The sequence below is a fragment of the Nerophis lumbriciformis genome, linkage group LG38 (assembly GCF_033978685.3).
Source record: "Nerophis lumbriciformis linkage group LG38, RoL_Nlum_v2.1, whole genome shotgun sequence".
Lineage (NCBI taxonomy): Eukaryota > Metazoa > Chordata > Actinopteri > Syngnathiformes > Syngnathidae > Nerophis > Nerophis lumbriciformis.
The window spans coordinates 15,709,359-15,730,816 of record NC_084585.2 but is presented as its reverse complement, the minus strand read 5'-3'; the positions used below and the strand labels follow the sequence as shown (position 1 = coordinate 15,730,816).

The 21,458-nt window shown below is 39.8% G+C and overlaps 1 protein-coding gene and 1 long non-coding RNA gene across 2 annotated transcripts in view; both read right to left on the bottom strand.

The window, feature by feature from the left end:
* LOC133578300 (uncharacterized) overlaps positions 1–21,458 on the bottom strand; it is a 341,666-nt gene that overhangs the window by 274,989 nt on the left and 45,219 nt on the right. The gene's annotated exons all lie outside the window — the stretch shown is intronic.
* Positions 1,097–9,768, bottom strand: abraa (actin binding Rho activating protein a). The gene is made up of 2 exons (XM_061932669.2): positions 8,883–9,768; positions 1,097–1,816 (listed from the first exon to the last, which is right to left on the bottom strand). The coding sequence occupies exons 1-2, from the start codon at positions 9,501–9,503 to the stop codon at positions 1,379–1,381; spliced, it is 1,059 nt and encodes a 352-aa protein (XP_061788653.1). The 5' UTR covers positions 9,504–9,768; the 3' UTR covers positions 1,097–1,378.

Genomic DNA, 21,458 nt, shown 5'->3' with positions numbered 1-21,458 from the left:
TATCAATGATGAAATCTTAACATTGCAACACATGCCAATACGGCCGAGTTAGCTTACTAAAGTGCAATTTTAAATTTATAAATATCCTGCTGAAAACGTCTCAGTAAGATGACGCCTGCGCGTGACGTCACGGATTGTAGAGGACATTTTGGGACAGCATGGTGGCCAGCTATTAAGTCGTCTGTTTTCATCGCAAAATTCCACAGTATTCCAGACATCTGTGTTGGTGAATCTTTTGCAATTTGTTCAATGAACGATGGAGACAGCAAAGAAGAAAGCTGTAGGTGGGAAGCGGTGTATTGCGGCAGGTGTTGTGCCGGATAACGCACCCCCGCCGTAGAATGCACCCCCTGACTGTTGTGCCGGATAACACAGCCGGTGTTTCATTGTTTACATTCCCGAAAGATGACAGTCAAGCTTTACAATTGGCCTGTGGAGAACTGGGACAACAGAGACTCTTACCAGGAGGACTTTGAGTTGGATAAGCAGACGCGGTACCGTGAGTACGCATGCAGCTGCGGCTTCCAAACATTTGATCGCTTGCCCGTACGTGCGTGCCGCTATGTGCATGTCACGTACGTAACTTTGGGGACTTTGGGGAAATATATGTGCTGTATGAACTTTGTGGAGGTGAACGGTACTTTGGGCTGTGGGATTGAGTGTGTTGTGCAGGTGTTTGTGTTGTATTGGCGGGTTATATGGACAGGAGGGGGGAGGTGTTTGGTATGCGGGATTAATTTGTGGCATATTAAATATAAGCCTGGTTGTGTTGTGGCTAATAGAGTATATATATGTCTTGTATTTATTTACTGTTTTAGTCATTCCCAGCTGAATATCAGGTCCCACCCGCCTCTCACAGCATCTTCCCTATCTGAATCGCTCCCACTGCCCTCTAGTCCTTCACTCTCACTTTCCTCATCCACAAATCTTTCATCCTCGCTCAAATTAATGGGGAAATCGTCGCTTTCTCGGTCCGAATAGCTCTCGCTGCTGGTGGCCATGATTGTAAACAATGTGCGGATGTGAGGAGCTCCACAACCTGTGACGTCACGCGCATATCGTCTGCTACTTCCGGTACAGGCAAGGCTTTTTTATCAGCGACCAAAAGTTGCGAACTTTATCGTCGATGTTCTCTACTAAATCCTTTCAGCAAAAATATGGCAATATCGCGAAATGATCAAGTATGACACATAGAATGGACCTGCTATCCCCGTTTAAATAAGAAAATCGCATTTCAGTAGGCCTTTAAGGTTCTTTGGTGATATTCAAGTCTCATGAGATTTGTCTAAGCATGACTGAGGTTTTTTTTGGTCAAATAACACGACCTCAGAGGTTAAGTAGCTAAAGTTTCCCGTGGTCCACTGAGAAGGTTAAGGGGTCAGTCCGTCAGCGTGATGACGACGTGGTCGTCCTGTCCTTTCCACAGCATCTCGCCCTCAAAGTGCACCATCTTGTGTTTGCGGCACCGCAGCAAGATGCCCACCACCTTGTCCGAGATCTTCACGTATCGGTCGAAGAGGCGTCCGAAGGTGACCGCCGCCCGGCCGTCTCTGTCCTCGAGGCCCATTTCTCTGATGATCCACACCATCTCCTCCATCTCCCTGTGGATGTGTCTGTGGGCCCGGTCGCCTCGCTCGGCCGTCTTGGAGCCCTCTTTGGGGCGCCCGTAGCCGCTGTCGCCCTTACGCAGTCGCAGGCTCATGGCGTAGTCGTGGTCGAAGTCCTCGCTGAACGGGTTGAGCTTCTGGCCCTCCGCGTGCTGCTTGGACCACTGCTGCCAACGGCTCTTGATGTCGCCTGTGGCGGCAATCTTCATCTGGGGAGGAGTCACATGGTTGTTTTGAGAGGTCTGTTTATCATTTTTGTGTTACAAAGCATTATTATTGGTATTATGGAAATAAATGGGTCTCTATTATGCAATCTAACAAAAATAATAGAATTAAATATAAATGTATATTTTCTAACAAAAAACTTTGGTTGCAAATCTTTTTTTTCTGGTTACGACTCAACTTCAATCTTGTGGGCGGGGCCTCCTCTGAACATTATCTTAGAAGCCTTTGTATTGGTCACTGTTGCCCACCCCTAGTCTTTGGTGTTTTCCCTCCAAATACATTGAGGGTGGGAGTAGTCAGCAGCCATGTTCATAGTGATGTCATCATCAGAGACTGACCAACAAAAAGGCTTCTTAGATACTGTCCAGACGAGTCCTCCCCCACACCAAAAACAAAAAATACAATTTATAACAAGGGGAGGGGAATAAAACATATTCAGTCTATGCCTGGGCCCCTGGAGAGGGGGTTCAGACTGAGGTCAAAGGAAAAAAAAAACCTCATTGCCATAGCACACATAAACATTAAAAGAGCAGAGCTGATGCAACCAGCCACTTCTACACACAGCCACAAAAGTAAAACAACAACAACAAAAAACATATACACTGTGGTGGCCTCTGCGATGTTCCACGCCATCGTCTGCTGGGGTGGGGGGAGCATGGCCAGAGACAGGAGCAGACCCAACAAAGCAACCAGTAGAGCCGACTCCACCCTCGGTCGCCCACCAATTCTTGGCCAGTGTCCAGTCGGCATGGATGAGCGAGGATGTGTCCAAGGAGACCAAGGTGTCCGATACCTACTCATTCAGCCAAGACACTTTGAAGCTTGTCCATCCCGGCGCTCAGCGCCAGCTACGCAGCCCTGTCTCTTCATCTAAATCTCCTCCAGTCTCTCCAAACAGACTCTGGTGTGTCAGATACCCAGCAGATGGTCTTCATGGCCAAAAAGCTCCCGGGAGGCAGATCCAGAAGTTCACAAAAAAGCACAGCAGAAGTCACAAAAGTGCCGCCCCTTGTCACACAGTCCCAAAGGGTCCCGAACGAAAAAGCAAAAAAACCCCACATGAAAACAAGAGGGAAACATCAGGAACCCAAAAGAATGACACAAGAGCACAGAGCTCCTGCCAATAGCAGCCACGATAGCGATGCCATCTTGGGAAAAAAAAAATTGTAACCAAAAGACCATTTGAAAAACATTTGCAACCAAAGAAACAATTTGTAACAGAAAAAAAACTATTTGTAACAAAAAATAAACAATTTGCAACCATAAAACAATTCAAATCCAAAAAAAATAAATAAATGCAACCAAAAAGACAATATGTAACAAAAAATTATTATCAAGCCCCCCCAAAAAAATTGCAACCAAAAAAACGATGTGTAACAATAAAAACGAGAATCAACAAAAAACACTTTTTGCAACCACAAAAAATTATTTGCAACTGTCGTATCTGCTAGTCTAAGAAATAACATGTTTTGCATACGGTGAAAGACTACATTCCAGTTTGTGTAAGCTAGGGTCCAGCTTCTTGAGCAGGTAATAAAGTATGACCAATACGTGTGACCCTGGCCGAGTCATACCAAAGACTATAAAAATGGGACCTATTACTTCCCTGCTTGGCACTCTGCATTAAGGGTTGGAATTGGGGGTTACATCAATCAATCAATCAATCAATCAATGTTTATTTATATAGCCCTAAATCACAAGTGTCTCAAAGGGCTGCACAAGCCACAACGACATCCTCGGTACAGAGCCCACATAAGGGCAAGGAAAAATTCACCCCAGTGGAACGTCGATGTGAATGACTATGAGAAACCTTGGAGAGGACCGCATATGGGTTGTACTTGTATAGCGCTTTTCTACCTTCAAGGTACTCAAAGCGCTTTGACACTACTTCCACATTTACCCATTCACACACACATTCACACACTGATGGAGGGAGCTGCCATGCAAGGCGCTAACCAGCACCCATCAGGAGCAAGGGTGAAGTGTCTTGCTCAGGACACAACGGACATGACGAGGTTGGTACTAGGTGGGGATTGAACCAGGGACCCTCGGGTCGCGCACGGCCATTCTTCCACTGCGCCACGCCGTCCCTATATTTGGGTAACCCCCCCCCCCCTCTCTAGGGGAGACCGAATGCAATGGATGTCGAGTGGGTCTGTAGCTGCTCCTCTGCTCACATCTACAGCCATCACCAAAAATTATTCCTGGGTGCGGCCACCGCTGCAGCCCACTGCTCCTCTCACCTCCCAGGGGGTGATCAAGGGTGATGGGTCAAATGCAGAGAATAATTTCGCCACACCTAGTGTGTGTGTGACTATCATTGGTACTTTAACTTTAACTTAACATGCGCAGGTGGATATAGCATCCACTTCACAAAAGCAAGGCTGAGTAAATTTGTCGATGATAGGATTCTCCCGTCTGTTCTCCATGAATATCAGTCATAATGCTGAAATAATGTCTAACAAAAACCACTCACAGACACACAAACATTCCCCCTATATGGGCTTGATGGGGTCAATTTCAGTATTATAAAACACAAAGACCATGGATGACATCATTTCAGGGCTGTAAAGAACAAAGGGAGAGCTTTATTTTGGCGAGTTATCCTCCAGTTACAGCAGAACTTCCTATGATGCTTGCAGATCATTAAAGTACACTTTAGTTCAACGATTCATCATCTTCGTCTGTCTTGCTTCATGACACACTCTTGTCACCTTTCGGCTTGGGAGAAGACGGCATAACCACAAAAAAAAAAAAAAAAAGAACCCAAAGAATGTTTTGCAGCCACCATTTGTCACCAGAAACAAACAAAAAAAAAACAATTTGCAACCAAAACATTTTTTGGCAACCAAAAAAAACCCCGATTTGCCACCAAAAACTAATTTGTAATGTAAAAATGATTATAAACTTTTTGAAACCAAAAATAAACAATTCATAATCCAAAATTATATTTTTCATACTTTTTTGTGTGAAAATATTTTTTTTTAATTTCAAATATATATATATATATATATATATATATATATATATATATACATATAAATATATATATATATATTTTTTTTTTCTTTTTTTTTTCTACCGCTTGTACTGTTCGGGGACGAGGGGGGTGCTGAAGCCTATCTCAGCTGCATTCGGGCGGAAGGCGGGGTATACCCTGGACAAGTCGCCACCTCATCGCAGGGCCATATATACTGTATATATTTTTGCTAATATTTTTTTTTGGTTTTCCTATGTTTTTTTGTTTGTTTTGGTTGCATTCAAAGACACACCTTTCTTTCTGTGTGTTATTAACCTGGGTACCTATTCTCGTCACATTAAACCTTGTTATTCCAGTTTTGCGTCTTTTTTATAGTTGACTTGTTAATTTTCATTTTTCGATCACCCCCTTGGTGAACGACATCTTTTCAAAATCACTCACCTGTCAGCTGTCATTCAAGGAATCATCCACCTTGTTGCTGCTGCACCTGAAGGTCAACACGTTTATTAACGTGTCTTCCATGGCGCTGCAGGCCAGCTCCCGTTTTAACGACTCACACTTTGAGGGGCCGGCATCGCCTTTTATAGGCCACATTTTAGTGACGCATTTGCGTTTGGAGTTGGATTTCTCCAAGAGACGTCAAAGTGACTGCGGTGGTTTGTGCTGGAATGTTCCGGCAGACCACTCAGAACACTTTTTGCCAACATTTATAATATACAATTATAAATAATAATAAAAAATGTGCAATTTTTTAATTCAATATATACAGTACATGTTGTCTGTAAAGTAAGAACATATAACATACACCAAGGGTGTCCATTTGTCATTAGTTGCAATTTGTTTGTTTTTTAACACATTCTTAGAATACTATTACAAAAAAATACACTTAAAAGTGGAATAAAAGAGTAACTGTAATTCAATGAGAACAAGTAGAAAAGTTGACACCTAGTATCACAAATCTGACATACAGGCTGTTGTTTCTTTTAAAGAAATCTAAATGTTGTATCGGTTTTGAAGGTGGAAAATATCAAAATGGCCTTACAGTACATCCTTTGATTTATTTTAGTCTGCGGCCCACAGTCAAAAAAGTTTAGTCTTCCCAAACATAAACTTATAATATACAATGTATACATAAAAACACACTAAATAGTATAACCAATTATTTGAAACATATATAAAATGTAGAGATGCCGATAAATGCGTTAAAATGTAATATCGGAAATTATCGGTATCGTTTTTTTTTATTATCAGTATCGTTTGTTTTTTTGTTTTTTTTATTAAATCAACATAAAAAACACAAGATACACTTACAATTAGTGCACCAACCCAAAAAACCTCCCTCCCCCATTTACACTCATTCACACAAAAGGGTTGTTTCTTTCTATTATTAATATTCTGGTTTCTACATTATATATCAATATATATCAATACAGTCTGCAAGGGATACAGTCCGTAAGCACACATGATTGTGTGTGCTGCTGGTCCACTAATAGTACTAACCTTTAACAGTTAATTTTACTAATTTTCATTAATTACTAGTTTCTATGTAACTGTTTTTATATTGTTTTACTTTCTTTTTTATTCAATAATTTTTTTTAAATTTATTTATCGTATTTTATAAATTTTTTAAAAAAGTACCTTATCTTCACCATACATGGTTGTCCAAATTAGGCATAATAATGTGTTAATTCCACGACTGCATGTATCGGTTGATATCGGTATCAGTTGATATCGGTATCGGTAATTAAAGAGTTGGACAATATCGGAATATCGGGTATCGGCAAAAAGCCATTATTGGACATGCCTAATAAAATGTATTAAAAATATTTATATAATACATTTCAAAACTATATTGAAATATTAAATGATATTTGAAATAATTAAATAATATTAATATAATATATTAAAAATTAAAACTGTATTTTTATTTATTTATTTAGATATATTAAGTGTAATAATGTTGTCAATATTATACGAATAATCGAAATAATCACATGTTAATCTTAATTTTATTTGATTATTGTTATTATTTTTGCCTGCATTTGGACAAGGGGGACATAAATAATATTTTCTTTGAATTGTGTTTTTTTTAATTATTATTATTCATTTTAATATTTGTTTTACTTGTATGAAGATGTACATGTGTTATTTATAAAATAAAATAAACATATTTTTTGTTTCTTTTAATGATTAAATATATGATGAATCATTAGTTAATAGTTAAATAATAATGTTGTGTGTGTGTGTGTGTGTGTGTGTGTGTGTGTGTGTGTGTGTGTGTGTGTGTGTGTGTTTTTATGATTATTAGGGGCGCTGGGGGAAAAAAATCAATTCACATCCGAATCGCAAGTCATATTCACTTTAGTATTTATTTTTAAAAAGGCATTTTTAAGGCCATCTCCACGCTTACTCACTGCGTGTATACATCTTACGTTAGCTTTTGTATATCATTTATTTACCAAATTATATATTGCGTGAATCGGTTTGACTCAGATTGTCACAACAAGGATTGGAATCGAATTGAATCGTGAGTAGTTGTCAATAATTATGAATAATAAGTCATTATTGTTATATGTTCAGACTTAAGGGACACTGTGTACTACTTTGTAGCACCTGAAGGCAGACTGTGGTGTGTTGACTCCATGTGTATCGCAGAGGAATAAAACAAAATAGGCTTTTTGCAACAAATATTGTGGAAGTTTGAACATCACTTAGGTTGAACAATTTAGAATTTGACTGGAATTTTCTGGAAAATACTAAAAAAAAGTTGAGTCACCATTGAGCAAGACCAAGCTATGATGTCACTAGTGTTGTCCCGATACCAATATTTTGGTACCGGTACTAAAATTATTTCAGTACTTTTCGATACTTTTCTAAATAAAGGGGACCACAAAAAATTGCATCATTTGCTTTATTTTAACAAAAAAGTGTACATTAAACATAAGTTTCTTATTGCAAGTTTGTCCTTAAATAAAATAGTGAACATACATGACAACTTGTCATTTAGGAGTAAGTAAACAAACAAAGGCTCCTAATTTAGTCTGTTGACATTTGCAGTAACATATTGTGTCATTTTTAATTCTACTTTTTTGTCAAAATTATTAAGGACAAGTGGTAGAAAATGAATTATTAATCTACTTGTTCATTTACTGTTAATATCTGCTTACTTTCTCTTTTAACATGTTCTATCTACACTTTTGTTAAAATGTAATAATCACTTATTCTTCTGTTGTTTGATACTTTACATTAATTTTGGTTGATACCACGAATTTGGGTAAAAATTCGATACCAAGTCGTTACAGGATCATACATTGGTCATATTCAAAGTCCTCATGTGTCCAGGAACATATTTCCTGAGTTTATAAACATATTATAAATAAATAAAAAAACGAAAAATGGTTTGATGCCAAAAAAATATCGACATAATCATAGTAGTATCGACTACATACGCTCCTGTACTTGGTATCATTACAGTGGATGTCAGGTGTAGATCCACCAATGGCGTTTGTTTACATTTTGATACCAGTGAGCTACGGTGTGTAGTGAAGCATGTTTAGCTATTCCTCGTCCTGCAGGGATGATACTTATAAGAAACTTTTTGTCGCCATGGAGGCGAGGATTAGTGATTTAGAAGTAGCTAAAACACTGCCGACAGCGGCTGGATTTTAGCCGCTAGCTAGCTAGCCATGTCTCAAAGCACCTCTTCCGGAGGGCGTTTCAGTGTTATAACTTCACCTTTAGCGTTAATTTTTAAGCCAAAATGCGTCCGTTCTCCCTTTTTTGTCTACACACTGTGTCTGTTTGTAAGTACTCTGTGATTGTGCACTGCCGAACATGCTCCTCTGCTCGCAAACCAGCAATGGCACGCCGTGACGACGACGGGGCGTGGGGGGGTTAGGGGGGTAGGGGTGTTCGACTGGTACTTTTCCGAGGCGGTATAGTACCGAATATGATTCATTAGTATCGCGGTACTATACTAATACCGGTATACCATACAACCCTAAATGTCACACTGTTTACGTCACGCTGACCCCGCCCACACACACATTAAGGGTGCCTCTTGGGTCTACCTTAGGCCTGCTGGCTGTTTTTTTCAGGCTGACGTCAGTCGTTTCTGTTTTCGTGTCGCTGCCGTTGTCGTCGAGCGCCGTTTCGTCCCCCAGCCCGCTGTCCTCCGTGTCCAGGCTGCTGCTCCTGGAGCCCAACTTCCTGTCCTGCAGCATCAACTTCCTGTCATGGATGACGCCTCCTCCGGCGCCGTGCAGCGCCCTCAGGTGGCGGCGCCGCGTCGGCGACTCGTTGCCGAAGAACGGCTTGCTTTTCTCGGGGCCGGACTCCATCAGTCCCCGGATGGCACTGATCACATCGCCGCCACTGCACTCGCTGCGTTTGGGCTGCACCGTCTTGGTCACCGAGCCGGTTCTGATGGCACTAGCGGCGTTGCTCGCATCTACAGCCACCACACGGGGCGTAATATTTAGTTTGGCCACATGGGTGCGCTCTTTTTTATCCCCCTGGTCCACGGACGAAGGGATCCAGCCGGTGGGGATGGAGTCCTGCTTGTCTGCGTGCTCAGTGGCCCAGCCCTGCCAGCTCCTGGCCAGGCTGGTCACCATGGCGGCACATTTGATCTTCCTCGCGGCCCGTTTGAACGCCTGAGGCGGCACGGTGCTCGTCCTGCTGTCGCTCATCGTGCCAGAAGACCGAGTCCAAGTGGGAAATCTTCTGCTAAGACCGGGGAACACCTCAGGTTCACTTGTGGCACAAGAAAGGTCGAGCCTCACAAGAACATCCAAAGCCTTCGGGATCGTCACTCAAGTCGCTTTGGCTCCGACTGAGGTCCCTTTAAATAGAGCAGCACAGGAAGTGATGTCACGGGAGGGGAGGGCCTTACATTAAGTCACACGCACGCACACACACGAGTGGGGTGAAATGTCTCCCAGTGGGATCAGTCAACAGGTGTCCAACATTTTTAGACCCTCTGTGACCTCACACACACATACAGTAAATAATGTGTGTGTGGGTATTTTTATGTTGTTGGTCATCCCAGCAAATATTGTGTCTGCATGTCTTTGCAAGTACGACTAAATATTTGTGTGCTTCGTAAACACTAGCCTTGCATATGGGCTTATAGGGTCAATAAAACATTATGCTAATATGTTTAATATTATACAAAACCTCTTATTTAATATGTATATAATATCAATAATATTTTTTTTAATAAATTTGATGAATTTATTACATTTGTATCCATATTGTTTTACATTAAATATATTTTTTAGTATTATTTTTTAATTATAAAATAATTTTAAAGATTTTTGAATATGACTTATTTTTCAATTATTTATTATTTCAGTAATTCAATTAATATAGTGTGTACAACTATGTTGTATTAAATTATTAAAACTATATATACAGTATATATTGTTGAATTTCATGTGTCTAGCAGTGACGTGCGGTGAGGTTGATGGCTGGTGAGGCACTGACTTCATCACAGTCAGATTTACAAACATATGAACCCTAAAGAGTATCTTATTCACCATTTGATTGGCAGCAGTTAACGGGTTATGTTTAAAAGCTCATACCAGCATTCTTCCCTGCTTGGCACTCAGCATCAAGGGTTGGAATTGGGGGTTAAATCACCAAAAATGATTCCCGGGCGTGGCGCCGCTGCTGCCCACTGCTCCCCTCACCTCCCAGGGGGTGATCAAGGGGATGGGTCGAATGCAGAAGACACATTTCACCACACCTAGTGTGTGTGACAATCATTGGTACTTTAACTTAACTTTAACTTTCACATACAAACTGTAGCACACAAAAAAGCACATTTAATAAAATAAAAATGTTATTATGGTCTTACCTTTACTTATAAATGAAGTCAATGCGCAGCTCCTTTTGAACAAAAGCATCGATAACTTGTTTTTAGAAGTCTTCCTTATCTTTCTTCAGTTTTAATAGTCTCTCTGTCTCGATGGAGATATTCCTTTAAGTATTACCTCCTGCTTCGATTGAAAGTCCAGTTTAGAAAACTGTTTTATTTTAGATATGTAATCCTCCATGTTAAAAGTCCAGGCGAGAGGAAAAAATAAACAATCGCTGCTAACTGTTGCTGCTTGTTGTCACTTATTCTGCAGCCGAGTAGTCGCAAAAATGACCGCTGGGATCACTAGCGCCCTCTACCACCAGGAGGCGGGATTACTGCGAGCCTCAGCCAGTGCGTCTTCGCAGCCGTTTTATGATTGCTCAGCACAAGAAATACGTTACACACATACAGTTGTTGACAAAATACACTGTACATTATATACCTCAACTAACTAAACGATGTATAATATAATTCATGTAGCAATACAGTCTCACTGCACAGCAGGCCAGCAGTTAGCCGAGTCATTGCGCAATCCATGGTGAGGCTCAACTCAGTGACGTGCCTCAACTGGCTGCTGACTCACCGCAAGTCTCTTCTCAGTATTTGAACGGCAAATGTGAAAATTCAGCGATTTTGAATAAAAAATGATCTAAAACTGGTGAAGTTAAATGGAAAATAATTTTATAGTATAATCACTGGATACATATAACAATTTAATTTTTTTTTTTTTCTTTTTGCATTTTTTTTCTTTCCATGATGGCACGTGAGGCCCCACCTCACCTGCCTCCCCTGACTGCACGTCACTGGTGTCTAGGATCGATGAATATAAATTAAAATAATTAATCTGCAATTCAATTTATTGGTTTTAATATATTTGTAATTAGAGATGTCCGAGAATATCGGCCTGCCGATAATGCCGATATTATCGGCCGATAAATGCTTTAAAATGTAATATCGGAAATTATCGGTTTCATTTTTTTTATTATCGGGATCGTTTTTTTTTATTTTATTAAATCAAATCACAAGATACACTTACAATTAGTGCACCAACCCAAAAAACCTTCCTCCCCCATTTACACTCATTCACACTCATTCACACAAAAGGGTTGTTTCTTTCTGTTATTAATATTCTGGTTCCTACATTATATATCAATATATATCAATACAGTCTGCAAGGGATACAGTCCGTAAGCACACATGATTGTGCGTGCTGCTGGTCCACTAATAGTACTACTACTAACCTTTAACAGTTAATTTTACTCATTATTTACTAATTTCTATGTAACTGTTTTTATATTGTTTTACTTTCTATTTTATTCAAGAAAATGTTTTTAATTTATTTATCTTATTTTATTTTATTAATTTAAAAAAAAATGACTTTATCTTCACCATACCTGGTTGTCCAAATTAGGCATAGTAATGTGTTAATTCCACGACTGTATATATCGGTATCGGTTGATATCGGTATCGGTAATTAAAGAGTTGGACAAAATCGGAATATTGGATATCGGCAAAAAGCCATTATCGGACATTCCTATTTGTAATGTATACTACAAAACCCAGGTTGGCACGTTGTGCAAATCGTAAATAAAAACAGAATACAATGATTTGCAAATCTTTTTCAACTTATTCACTTGTTTGTGGTGTACAGCCCTTTGTTTTTCAACTGTGATTGTTTTTGAAGGGCTTTATATAAGAAGTTGGTATGATATATTCAATTGAATAGACTGCAGAGTATTTAATGTTCGAACTGAGAAACTTCTTTTTTTTTTTGCAAATAATCATTAACTTAGAATTTAATGGCAGCAACACACTGCAAAAAAGTTGGCACAGGGGCATTTTTACCACTGTGTTACATGGCCTTTCCTTTTAACAACACTCAGTAAACGTTTGGGAACTGAGGAGACCAATTTTTGAAGCTATTCATGTGGAATTCTTTCCCATTCTTGCTTGAAGCTTAAGTTTTTCAACAGTCCGGGGTCTCCGTTGTCGTATTTTAGGCCTCATATTGCGCCACACATGTTTTCAATGGGAGACAGGTCTGGACTACAGGCAGGCCAGTCTAGTACCCGCACTCTTTTACTACGAAGCCACGGTGTTGTAACATGTGCATAATGTGGCTTGGCATTTTCTTGCTATAAGCAGACGTTGCTTGGATGGCAACATATGTTGCTCCAAAACCTGTATGTACCTTTCAGCATTAATGGTGCCTTCACAGATGTGTAAGTTACCCATGCCTTGGACACTAATACACCCACATACCATCACAGATCCTGGCTTTTCAACTTTGCGCCTATAACAATCCGGATGGTTCTTTTCCTCTTTGTTCCGGAGGACACAAAGTCCACAGTTTCCAAAAAACTATTTGAAATGTGGACTCATCAGACCGCAGAACACTTTTACACTTTGCATCAGTCCATCTTCGATGAGCTTGGGCCCAGCAAAGCGTTTCTGGGTGTTGTTGATAAATGGCTTTGGCTTTGCATAGTAGAGTTTTAACTTGCACTTACAGATGTAGTAACAAACTGTAGTTACTGATAGTGGTTTTCTGAAGTGTTCTTGAGCCCATGTGGTGATATCCTTTACACACTGATGTCGCTTTTTGATGCAGTATCGCCTGAGGGATCGAAGGTCACAGGCATTCAATGTTGGTTTTCAACCTCGTCGCTTACGTGCAGTGATTTCTCCAGATTCTCTAAAGCTTTTGATGATATTACGGACCGTAGATGGTGAAATCCCTAAATTCCTTGCAACAGCTCGCTGAGCAATGTTGTTCTTAAACTGTTGGACAATTTGCTCATGCATTTGTTCACAAAGTGGTGACCCTCGCCCCATCCTTGTTTTTGAATGACTGAGCATTTCATGGAAGCTGCTTTTATACCCAATCATGGCACCCACCTGTTCCCAATTAGCCTGTTCACCTGTGGGATGTTCCAAATAAGTGTTTGATGAACATCCCTCAACACATTTTTCCAGTTCGAACGTTAAGTATCTTGTCTTTGCAGTCCATTCAGATGAATATAGGTTGAAATAATTTGCCGATCATTGTTATCTGTTTTTATTTACGATTTACACAACGTGTCAACTTCACAGGTTTTGGGGTTTGTATGATATATTCAATATGTGTATTTAGGTTATACAGTAACTGTAACTGCAGGGCATCATTAGTTGTCTTATGTTAGAATCATTGTGTGTCATTGTGGTAACACGCATAGCAAACATGTTTTTTTGTTTTGTTTTACCTTTTATCATAGTAATTAACAGTGTTGATTGTGTTTTGTGTGTGTGTGTGTGTGTGTGTGTGTGTGTGTGTGTGTGTGTGTGTGTGTGTGTGTGTGTGTGTGTGTGTGTGTGTGTGTGTGTGTGTGTGTGTGTGTGTGTGTGTTTTTCTCTCAAATATTTGTACCATCTAAAATATCCAACAGGGTCCAAGCCAGTTCCTGTTTCCAGCATGCCAATGTGTTTGTGCGTGTGTGTGTGTGTGTGTGTGTGTGTGTGTGTGTGTGTGTGTGTGTGTGTGTGTGTGTGTGTGTGTGTGTGTGTGAGACCGTGCATGTACGTACGTGTTCCACGTCCCATGCCAGAAGCTTCCTCACATGCATGTTCCCACCCCCTGCACAGCACACACAGAAATAGACACGGCTGGCACTAGAAAGCCAGTAATGTACGTATGCGTGTGCGTGTGCGTGTGCGTGTGTGTGTGTGTGTGTGTGTGCGTGTGTGTTGTACGATATCAGAGTTTGGGAAATGTGACACAGGCGACACAAATGATGGCAAACAGTTGCAGAGCCGGATGAGAAAAAAACAGTCTAATTCCAAAAGCAGCAACAACGTCAGTAAAATGTTTGTCTTTGCTTCCTGTAATAATTTAAACTATTTCAATATGCATTTGTCATTGTACAGTAAACATTACAAGTCCAACTCAATTCCACCTTCCTTTTGCTTTGATTGCGAATGAATGTTGGAAATAGACAATCAGATGAAGCATGTGAAACGTAAAAACAGATCAAGAAGGTGATATAAATAGTCTGTTCCAGGGTCAAACTGTTTCCATACTGAGCGCTTTGTTAAATGTGGGCGATGCTCTTAAATTTGAACATTCTTAACCATCGCAGAAGTGTAAAAAGCAGCTAACTACTCTCATGTGCAAACTTGATTGCCCACGCAAAGTATCATCTACGAAACGTGTGCAAAGTGGATTGTCTCTCTTATAAGTAAGCAGGAAAAGGCCTGCAATCCATTTTGCGTGTCCGCCTTCCTCAGTATGCAAAGTATACGCCGATCATCAAAGCGCCCACAATACTGGGAGGAAAACATGCAAATATAATTATTTATCACCAGCAATGTACGTTTAAAAACAATCATCTGTCACGGCCCAGGCGCATTCATGTGTGTGCTGCGCGGAGCGCCAGGCGCATGTCAGTCCGGCGGCAGCAATCTGCGCACCTGTGGCTGATCAGAGGACATGCCGTCATAAGCCTGCACAACCTGCTGTCCCACGCCAGAACGTAGCTACCTGTCCTGTACAGTAAGCCGTATTATATGCTCTATGCAATCCTGCTCTCTTGGTGTTTTCTCCTCCGTGTTTCATTGTGCGTTGCCCTGTGTCGTGTCGTTCCAGCAGCAAACGTCCATTCCCGCGTGACGAGCTGTGTGTCTCGTCTCTCCTTTGTCCCTCTCTGGTTCCCTGACTGCTTCTTGGATCTCGACCTCCCGCTGAACGACACCCCTCCTTGTCTGTGCTGTCTCCTCCTCCTGCACACGTAACATCATCAACGTTTTGCCAGCACTATTTTGTGTTTTATTTCGCACCTGTGCAAACTGACGGTTCCACACTTGGCTGCAGGATCAGTGCTCGCGCTGCACAGAAACAACTACAAGCCTGTTTCGCAGGCTTGTAGGGATGAAATAGCCTCTGTGTTTTTTCCTGACCTAACGAATATTGCACTCTACCCCGGTATTGAGCACTGTATAACGGATAAACCACAGAAACCTTGACTGTGTGTATATATATATATATATATATATATATACATTTATATACACACAGTCGAGGTTTCTGTTTTTTATCCGTTATACATGACGTCGTCTTGCCGCATCCACATTACCATGTACAGTATATATATATATGAATGCATATATAAATATATGTATACAATACTTATATACGTGTAAATATATATACACATATATACAAACATTTATATATATATATATATATATATATATGTATGTATATATATATATATATATATATATATATATATATATATATATATATATATATATATATATATATATGGTTGGGGGCGTGGCTAAAAGGGTGGAGTATATTTACAGCTAGAATTCACCATCACCAAGTATTTCATATATATATAGATATAGATATATATATATATAAATATACATACATATATATATATATATATATTTATTTTATTATATGTATATATATATTTTATTATATATATATATATATACAGTGGGGCAAAAAAGTATTTAGTCAGCCACCGATGTGTGCAAGTTCTCCCACTTAAAATGATGACAGAGGTCTGTAATTTTCATCATAGGTACACTTCAACTGTGAGAGACAGAATGTGAAAAAAAAATCCAGGAATTCCCATTGTAGAAATTTTAAATAATTTATTTGTAAATTATGGTGGAAAATAAATATTTGGTCACTTCAAACAAGGAAGATCTCTGGCTCTCACAGACCTGTAACTTCTTCTTTAAGAAGCTCTTCTGTCCTCCACTCGTTACCTGTATTAATGGCACCTGTTTGAACTCGTTATCTGTATAAAAGACACCTGTCCACAGCCTCAAACAGTCAGACTCCAAACTCCACTATGGCCAAGACCAAAGAGCTGTCGAAGGACACCAGGAAAATAATTGTAGACCTGCACCAGACTGTGAAGAGTGAATCTACAATAGGCAAGCAGCTTGGTGTGAAAAAATCAACTGTGGGAGCAATTATCAGAAAATGGAAGACATACAAGACCACTGATAATCTCCCTCGATCTGGGGCTCCACGCAAGATCTCATCCCGTGGGGTCAAAATGATCATGAGAACGGTGAGCAAAAATCCCAGAACCACACGGGGGGACCTGTTGAATGACCTGCAGAGAGCTGGGACCAAAGTAACAAAGGTTACCATCAGTAACACACTACGCCGACAGGGAATCAAATCCTGCAGGGCCAGACGTGTCCCCCTGCTTGAGCCAGTGCATGTCCAGGCCCGTCTGAAGTTTGCCAGAGAGCACATGGATGATATAGCAGAGGATTGGGAGAATGTCATGTGGTCAGATGAAACCAAAATAGAACTTTTTGGTATAAACTCAACTCGTCGTGTTTGGAGGAAGAAGAATACTGAGTTGCATCCCAAGAACACCACACCTACTGTGAAGCATGGGGGTGGAAACATCCTGCTTTGGGGCTGTTTTTCTGCTAAGGGGACAGGCCGACTGATCCGTGTTAAGGAAAGAATGAATGGGGCCATGTATCGTGAGATTTTGAGCCAAAACCTCCTTCCATCAGTGAGAGCTTTGAAGATGAAACGTGGCTGGGTCTTCCAGCATGACAATGATCCCAAACACACCGCCCGGGCAACGAAGGAGTGGCTCCGTAAGAAGCATTTGAAAGTCCTGGAGTGGTCTAGCCAGTCTCCAGACTTCAACCCCATAGAAAATCTGTGGAGGGAGTTGAAAGTCCATGTTGCTCGGCGACAGCCCCAAAACACCACTGCTCTCGAGAAGATCTGCATGGAGGAATGGGCCAAAATACCAGCTACTGTGTGTGCAAACCTGGTAAAGACCTATAGTAATCGTTTGACCTCTGTTATTGCCAACAAAAGTTATATTACAAAGTATTGAGTTGAATTTTTGTTATTGACCAAATACTTATTTTCCACCATAATTTACAAATAAATTATTTAAAAATCCTAAAATGTGAATTCCTGGATTTTTTTTCCACATTCTGTCTCTCACAGTTAAAGTGTACCTATGATGAAAATTACAGACCTCTGTCATCATTTTAAGTGGGAGAACTTGCACAATTGGTGGCTGACTAAATACTTTTTTGCCCCACTGTATATATATATATATATATATATATATATATATATATATATATAAAATAAATACTTGAATTTCAGTGTTCATTTATTTACACATATACACACACATAACACTCATCTACTCATTGTTGAGTTAAGGGTTGAATTGTCCATCTTTGTTCTATTCTCTGTCACTATTTTTCGAACCATGCTGAACACCCTCTCTGATGATGCATTGACGTGTGGCACGCACAAAAGTGCTTTCATCAAATGCACTAGATGGCAGTATTGTCCTGTTTAAGAGTGTCACAACATTGCTGTTTACGGCAGACAAACTGCTTTACGGTATACAAAAACGTGACTGCTGTTGTTGTGTGTTGTTGCCGCGCTGGGAGGACGTTAATGAAACTGCCTAACAATAAACCCATGAGGACCTGAGTCCGCCTGAATTTCGGGAGATTTTCGGGAGAAAATTTGTCCCGGGAGGTTTTCGGGAGAGGCGCTGAATTTCGGGAGTCTCCCGGAAAATCCGGGAGGGTTGGCAAGTACATGGTAATGTGGATGCGGCAAGACGACGGCAACGTAGCTGAGATAATGTTGCTTCATGTCATTCATAATCAATTAATCCCGCAATGTTGCAGATACAATCAAAACAAATAAATTATTGCCCATTCAGAGATGGAAAAAGTGTCACTGTGACGTTTGTGTCGCTATTTGCAATGTGTGTGTGTGTGTGTGTGTGTGTGTGTGTGTGTGTGTGCGCGCATTAAGGAGACGCCAGATCTCATTACCACACATGCACACACACACACACACCTAAATAAATACAGATGGAATATTGTATTCACACGCTGATGACGTGAAGAGAACATTTGTCTCGGTGACCTCATGGCGACTCAGACCTGCTTGTATAAGAGTCAGTTCTCAGTGGGCCAGTGGGGGCGCTGTTACACACGTCCAGTGCTCCAATAAGAGAATATGAAAGATCATGACTTGTGAGCATTCACTTTTCAGCCTTCAAGCTCCTCCAAATGCTTTAAGATGCACCTGAACGCCGTCTTTGTGATTTTATGCATGATGGCGGTTCCAAGACCGACGGGCGATACCAAAAATGTATATCGATCTGATACCAACTCAATACAGGCCAGTATCGCTATATTGGTCTATTTATACCTGCATTGTCCTTTCCATCCTTACACTTTCCATCATTGTAACTGAGCTACTGTGTTAAACAATTTCCCTTGTGGATCATTAAAGTTTGTCTAAGTCTAAGTCTATAGCCGACAATTGTTTAATAATAGTATGATTGTTGTTGAGTATAAATCGGAATGAAATCCACGACAAAGATTATAGATTAACTATTTTTTAAATGTATTAATATTGGTAATATTTTTAGATTTTCATCAATGTTTCAAACTTTTTATTTAGATTCCACGTTGATGTATTTACTGATTTTTCCAACATATGCAAGTTGTCCTTCTTATTTATTTGAAGGTAAAACTGCAAAACACCGACTGTGGTAATGTTTTATTCTGGTCGATGCTATGTCAAATTGTATGAAAGACAAGATCAGTTTAAGCTTTTGGTACGATAATGTGTCATTTACCATCTGGCAAGGCGGAACAATATGTAGCACAAAACAAAAAATACGGATATTTGTGAAAACAAACTGTCTATCAATCCCATAGTGCTATTATTGATCTGATATGGATTATACCCTTTGGTATCGAGTTTTATACTCCATCGCGCTAGTATCGATCCTATACTAATCCTACCCCCTTGTATTGACATTAAAGAATCTTTGAATCTTGGTTTCAGTAATATCGATATTTTTGATTGACTCATCACGCGACTCTATATCAACATTAAAGATTTTTGGATCAACCTCATAGTATTGATAATTGGATCAGTTCAATTATGATCCGATAGTTATTATGTATATCTGCATTGATCATCATATTGAGACTATTGATACCAAGTGGGTAGAACCAGAATAGAATTGTGGAGGGGGGCGTGGTCGGCGCGCCTCCTGCGGGAAGGGAGTGTGTATGGCCAGCTGACAGGTGAGTACATTGCCCGGCTGGGGTTGATTATCTAATCACCTGTCGCCTTTATCAGCAGCGCCCTTGGCCATAACGAGGGAGACGGCGGCTGGGAGCAGAAGCATGGACACGGCTGACTGAAAAGTCCTGCACCCTTGTGTATATGTTAATAAAGACTTGCTCAAACCTGTATACCGGGGTCCAGACAATCTATCAGCCTCAGGAGAATACTTATTTCTAGAGATGTCCGATATTATCGGCCGGAAATGCTTTAAAATGTAATATCGGAAATTATCAGTATCGTTTTTTTTATAATCGGTATAGTTTTTTTTTTTTTTTTTTTTTTTAATAAATCAAGATAAAAAACACAAGATACACTTACAATTAGTGCACCAACCCAAAAAACCTCACTCTCCCATTCACACTCATTCACACAAAAGAGTTGTTTCTTTCTGTTATTAATATTCTGGTTCCTACATTATATATCAATATATATCAATACAGTCTGCAAGGGATACAGTCCGTAAGCACACATGATTGTGCGTGCTGCTGGTCCACTAATAGTACTAACCTTTAACAGTTAATTTTACTCATTTTCATTAAATACTAGTTTCCATGTAACTGTTTTTAAATTGCTTTACTTTCTTTTTTATTCAAGAAAATGTTTTTAATTTATTTATCTTATTTTTTTTTTTTTTAAATGACCTTATCTTCACCAAACCTGGTTGTCCAAATTAAGCATAATAATGTGTTAATTCCACGACTGTATATATCGGTATCGGTTGATATCTGTATCGGTTGATATTGGTATCGGTAATTAAAGAGTTGGACAATATCGGAATATCGGGAAAAAACAATATCGGACATCCCTACTTATTTCACCATCTCTGTATCTATATTTGGATTGACTTTATCACCCTAGTATCGATCAAATACTATTCTACCGCCTTAGTATGGATATTTGGATGCAACTCAATCGTGCTCGTATTGGTCTGATACTCATATTGTACCCCGTTGGTATTGATATTTGGCTTGATCCCATCCATGCTAGCGTGATGGTGTTGAACCAATGCAGAATACTGCTTCCACCTTCTTGGTATCAATATTTAGATTTACTCAATCACGCTAGTATGGCTCTGAAATTCATTACCCACTTGGTATTGATAGTATCGATATTTGACTGACTCCATCTCGCTGTTATCGATCCAATATTGATTGCACATCTTTAGTATTGATATTTTCAACGTTTGAATCGATGCCATCACACTAGTATTATCGTATTCTGGTTCTGCCCCCTCGGTATCAATATTTTGATCAACTACATTGCGCTTGTAAAAGTACAATACTGATTCCACCCCCCTTGTATCAATATTTGGATTGACTCTGTCACAATATTTACCAATATACTAGTTTTACCCCCTTGGTACCGATCCCATTACGCTAGTATTGATAAAATAGTGAGTGAACACTTGCTATCGATATTTTGATTGACTCAACACTCTAGTATTGATTTGATTCTACCCCCTTGATGTCGATTATCAGTATTTATGGCTGTTAACATTACAATAGTCTTGATTCTATACTGACCAGCCATATAGTTCTACCCCCTTGGTATCAATAATATCGATCGATTTTATTACGCTAGTATTGATAAAATAGTGAGCTATCGATATTTTGATTGACTCATCAC